The sequence below is a fragment of the Chrysochloris asiatica genome, unplaced genomic scaffold, assembly GCF_000296735.1.
Source record: "Chrysochloris asiatica unplaced genomic scaffold, ChrAsi1.0 scaffold00139, whole genome shotgun sequence".
NCBI classification, from domain to species: Eukaryota; Metazoa; Chordata; class Mammalia; order Afrosoricida; family Chrysochloridae; genus Chrysochloris; species Chrysochloris asiatica.
Genome location: NW_006408657.1, coordinates 2580520 through 2585549, shown reverse-complemented (window position 1 = coordinate 2585549; position 5030 = coordinate 2580520). Strand labels below are relative to the sequence as shown.

At 36.7% G+C, this 5030-nt stretch overlaps 1 protein-coding gene across 2 annotated transcripts in view; it reads left to right on the top strand.

The window, feature by feature from the left end:
- Window positions 1-5030, top strand: part of LOC102838260 (dystrophin-like) — a 3237302-nt gene that overhangs the window by 1283523 nt on the left and 1948749 nt on the right. For both annotated transcript variants that reach the window (XM_006870143.1, XM_006870144.1), the window contains exon 21: window positions 1072-1252. In XM_006870143.1, coding sequence (XP_006870205.1) covers window positions 1072-1252 — 181 coding nt within the window. The remainder of the gene's footprint in view (window positions 1-1071; window positions 1253-5030) is intronic.

Here is a 5030-nt window from a genome sequence, read left to right as displayed (position 1 = left end):
TCGACTGTGTTAACAACAACAACAATGTATATAATAATAAGGAGCCCTGGTAGCTAGTGGGTTACAAGTTGGGCTGCTAACTGAAAGGTCATTAGTTCTAATTCAACAGCTGCTCAGCAGCAGAAAGATGAACTTTTCTTCTCCCATATGGAAAAAATAGTCTTTGAAATCCTACACAGCTTCAGTATGATTCGCAGTTGACTCCACAGCACACCACTACCACCACCACCAAATATAATGATGCATAGCCAGTGAAAGGCCAATGTGTTTTTAACCCACTTCAGTTTCATTTTCCTCCTCTGGGGTTTGGCAGCTGCTTCCCCACTGACAGGACATGCAGCCATTAGGACGGGACCTGTATAACTGTATAAAATGGGATAAATGGGTGTGTGCTCTAAATGGCTATTTTTACAAAGCATTTTATGAGATGATGCATTATAAAAGTGTGATTTTGCAAAACTTTTCCCTCTTTTGGCTTTTTTAAAATTCTGAGATAAGCCTTATATGTATATTTTTGGGTTCCTGAGAATTATTTGGATGCTGCCTATCTTGCAGTGAGCCATGTCGGTTTGATTCCCACATTTTTAGGAGCTTGCAGTCTTACGCACCTGTCAAGAGACAAAGTAGGCAATGCAGAACCCAGGGAGACATGTGTATGCCTCTAAACCTAATCTCTTGAAGGCCAGTGGACATATGTCTCTCAGATAATTTTATCCCAAGTCCAGAGTAAAAAATCTGTCCCTCATAATCTAACCTCAGACCCCAGAGGAGTATATGTATATCACATGATATCAATCAAAATCCATATTTTGTTACAGTGTGCTTTCCTTTACCAAAAGCACATAGCATCAACAAAATACTCAAAGCAGGATAGAAGTGGGTCATGAATGGGTTAAATTGATAGTCTATGGTACAAGTTTTCCTAAGTCACCGTGAATGTGTCTTATTAAATTTTTATAAGGGTGTTAAGCTAAGCTTGTTGCAATTGCTTTTTAGTAACTTCCTTTGAAAAAGTATAATGTATGCAAAGTAAAAATGTTATTTATTTTAATTTTCTAAATTATGATGCAGGATGAAGTCAACCGGCTGTCAGCTCTGCAGCCTCAAATTGAGAGATTAAAAATTCAAAGCATAACCTTGAAAGAGAAAGGTCAAGGGCCGATGTTCCTGGATGCAGACTTTGTGGCCTTTACAAATCATTTTACCCAAGTCTTTGCAGATCTTCATGCCAGAGAGAAAGAGCTCCAGACAAGTAAGTGAAAATATTCTGAATGGCTAACTTGGCATTTTCCAAATTGGTGATTGTGGGGCAAAAGAAAGTTCTAACAAGAAAAAACAACGTCTATTGATGGATCCACCCTTCACGCAACCAGAACTAAAAAGTCAATGTTTTGCTGTGGAGAAAGACACTTCTTTTTTTCCATAATAGTTTCATGATTGTTGTTGTTGTTACGTGTCTGCTGGGTTTGAATTGTTTTTGAAATGTTAAGTGTCAAATCTGCTCTGACTCTTAGCAAACAGACGGTCAGCGGTTCAAGCTCATCAGTCCCCTCCTTACATTGGGAACCAATATAAGGTTTTTTGAGTGGGAACTGACTCGCCAGCACAACAACTGTTTTCTTGGTGGATGGTAAATTTCAGTATTGGAGTAAGTGTCAACAGTCTTTCACTAAATCCAGTTTGCTCTATGGACAGAGTATTTACTCACACATCTAATATTCCTACCAACTGATCTAAAGGTTACTGCAGGTACAGCTTGCATGCACCTATGAAAATTCAGCAAAGAATAAATTATGTGGTGCTGTGAGTTAAAGCACCAGACTACAAAGCCGTTTTAACTGCAAGGTCGGTGGTTCAAGCTCACCAGCAGCTCCTTGGAAACCCTATACAAGGTCACTATGGGTCGGAACCGACTCAACAGCACTTAACAACACAACGACTGTGAACCACACGGTTGGTTGTTCAGAGCTACCCGCTGCTCTTCAGAAATCCTATGCAGGGCTGCTGTGAGTTGGAACCAACTCAATGACACTTAGCAACAGTCCAATGTATCCTTATGCATAAGCTTAAATATTAAGACAGACATTCCATTGAGAAACTGGCCTATGAACACTTGAGACAGTATTAAATAAGTTATTGTCAAGCCACCATACAGATTGCATACATATGCACCTGGAAGATGATAGAGCACACGCAAATTTTAAGGAATTAAAATTAAAGTACCATAAAAATGTATTTCCTCAGTTAGTTATGAAAAGCCCAAGCATAGGCATATGTATTCTATGAAAACATTATTCGGAAAATACATGTGTCTAGTACTTGACTCTTTAACAATCTAAAGAATATAAAATGCAATAGCATTTATAGACTTAATTTCGTGATACACATACAACCCATTTTCCAAAGCGTTCCCCCCCCATGATGTAATTAAATGAAATAAATAAAGCAAACAAGGAATTCACATGGTTGTCCTTACTTCAAAGTTATTTTTGCTAAGGAATTGATTTTCCTGTTCCTGAATAAGGTTAAACTGACTTTAGAATAATATCAGCTCCCTCTAGTGGATTTCAATATATTCGTTGCTGTGCTTCCATAAAACATTTGGAGAAAATATTAGAAATTTCCAACATTTTCAAACATTGACCAATTTGAAAGTAATGTATATATTTTGGCAACAGAAGTCCACAAAGGTCTTTAAAAATCAAGAACTTTTAGGTAAATACTGTTATCTGGTAGTGAACGGAGGGGATCCTAAGCAATGCAATGAAGAAAACATTGATGATCTTCCCTATAAACCTTCACTCAATTCGCAATACAATGTTTCAGAAAAAAATACAAAAAACAACCAAGTACTTTTATTGAATGCATTGTATCTATTGGGCAAAAGAACTTTACTTTATTTGAATGTGTTCTCTATAGGCATTTCATAGGTAAATTATATGAAAATTTACCATTTTTGTTTAAAGATGCTCAGAATGTTGATATTCATAAAAATTTGCCTATGACAGTACAATATAATAATATAATGTTATATCTGTAGAATAACCATAACCACTGAACTAGTAACCAAAAGTTCTGCTGTTCAAATCTATCTCTTACAAGCCGTTATCAGGGTCACTATGATTGAGAATTAATGCTACAGCCCATGACAACATTAACATTTCTTGCATCCATCAATCTGCATATGATTGTAATATAACTTCTTGTTCTTAATACATATGATTATTATACAACTTTACAACTTATTCAATTTCTTTATTTGAAAATAAAAGTGATTGACCTTGCTGATTTGTGATTTGGAAACAAAGATTGACTTAGCTAACTCTTCTTGTGGCAGGTAACAAAATTGATGAAATCTAGCTATGTATTCCAGGTCAGGGAAACATTTTTTTGTCAGGCAATAAACACATTTTGAATTTCATTTTTATTCATGTATTTTCTAACTTATCAGTATTTATTATAAAGGGAGAGAATAGGAAAATTGCTTTTTAATTCCAAAAGCAATTAAGGAAAATTATTTGTAAAGATCAGTCTTTCTAATCTCAAAAAGATTTAAAGCCTGTACATCCTATATAGGATCATTATGAGTCGGAACTGACGTGTGATGGCCCTTACAATATCAATTTGTCAATTGTCCTTTCTTTTTCATCCTGTTTTCTTCATCATTACCATCATCAGCAAGAATGACACACATAGCTATTAGAACTATCCATGTGTTTATAGAATTTTTTGTTGCTGTTCTTAAGTGCCAGCTCTGACACATAGCGACCCTGTATAGCAAGCGTGAGGAACCTTTTTTTATGCCAAAATTTATAACGTCATTCATGGAGCATACAAAAAGGATCAACTTAAAAATTAGCTTGCTATATTTGGTGAACCTTTAATTAACTCACCACTAATGTGATGCCTGCAACTGTAGTTGTCTTGGAAGGGCCAGACCAAATGATTTCTGCGACTCGATGGCACTGAACAACAACAATGCAGCTCTTGGGCTGGACGTTTCCCACTTCTGTTTCTGAGGAGCTGCTGGTGAATTTGAACCATGGGCTTTGCTAACTTGTATTTATTAAAATGGAGTTTTTGAAGCTACAATGCCTGAACCAATAGTATTCATTTTAGAGAAACAGTGAACAAAGAGAAAATGACTACCAAAAAACAAAACAAAATAAAATGCATTTTCTGTTGCAATATATATTTCTCTTATGTTGCAGTTTATATCTATACAACTTAGGTAAATAAAAGTGTAATCCAACAGAGAGTGACATGATTGCCTAAGCTGTAGATTTCTAGAATAAGAACACTTGTGACAAGTATCAGATTGCAGTTGTATCTATATAAAAAGCATCCCTGGTAGCCTCAAAATCAGCATTTCAAATTTACCAGCTGCTCCAAGGGAGAAAGATGAGGATTTTTGCTACCATAAAGATTTATAGCCTCAGGAATCCTATACAGGATTGCTATGACATGGTGATACACAACCACCACTACCGATTCAAGGGGTAACTTCTAACTGCAAGGTCAGCGATTCTAATCTACCATCCGTTCCTCAGAAACCCTTTACAGGATTGCTATTAGTTGAAATCGACTCAACAGAACATAACAAAAGCAACAACTAAGGCTCCAGTTCATACATGCAATCATTTAACAAATTGTCTGTAACCCTGTCTGTAACCAGAGTCCTGGTGAGGCGCTGTGGGGTAATGTGCCAGACTTCAAAGCCATTTGAACTGTAAGATTGGAGGTTCAAACTCACCAGCCGCTCCTCTGAAACGCTATCCAGGGTCACTATGGGTTGGAGCCAACTGGACGGCACATAACAACAACATGTCTGTAATCAGTGATGACTGCCAACAAGTTCTTTCAGTAATATATTTGTCTTAGTCTAATTGGTGTTATATAATGATAAGTCAGTTCTGACTCACTGTGAACCTTTGTAGGGTTTCTAAGAAGCACCTGTTGGGTTTGAATCCCTGACCTTGTGGTTAGAAGTCCAGTGCTTATCCTACAGTGGCACACAAGGACTCCATATT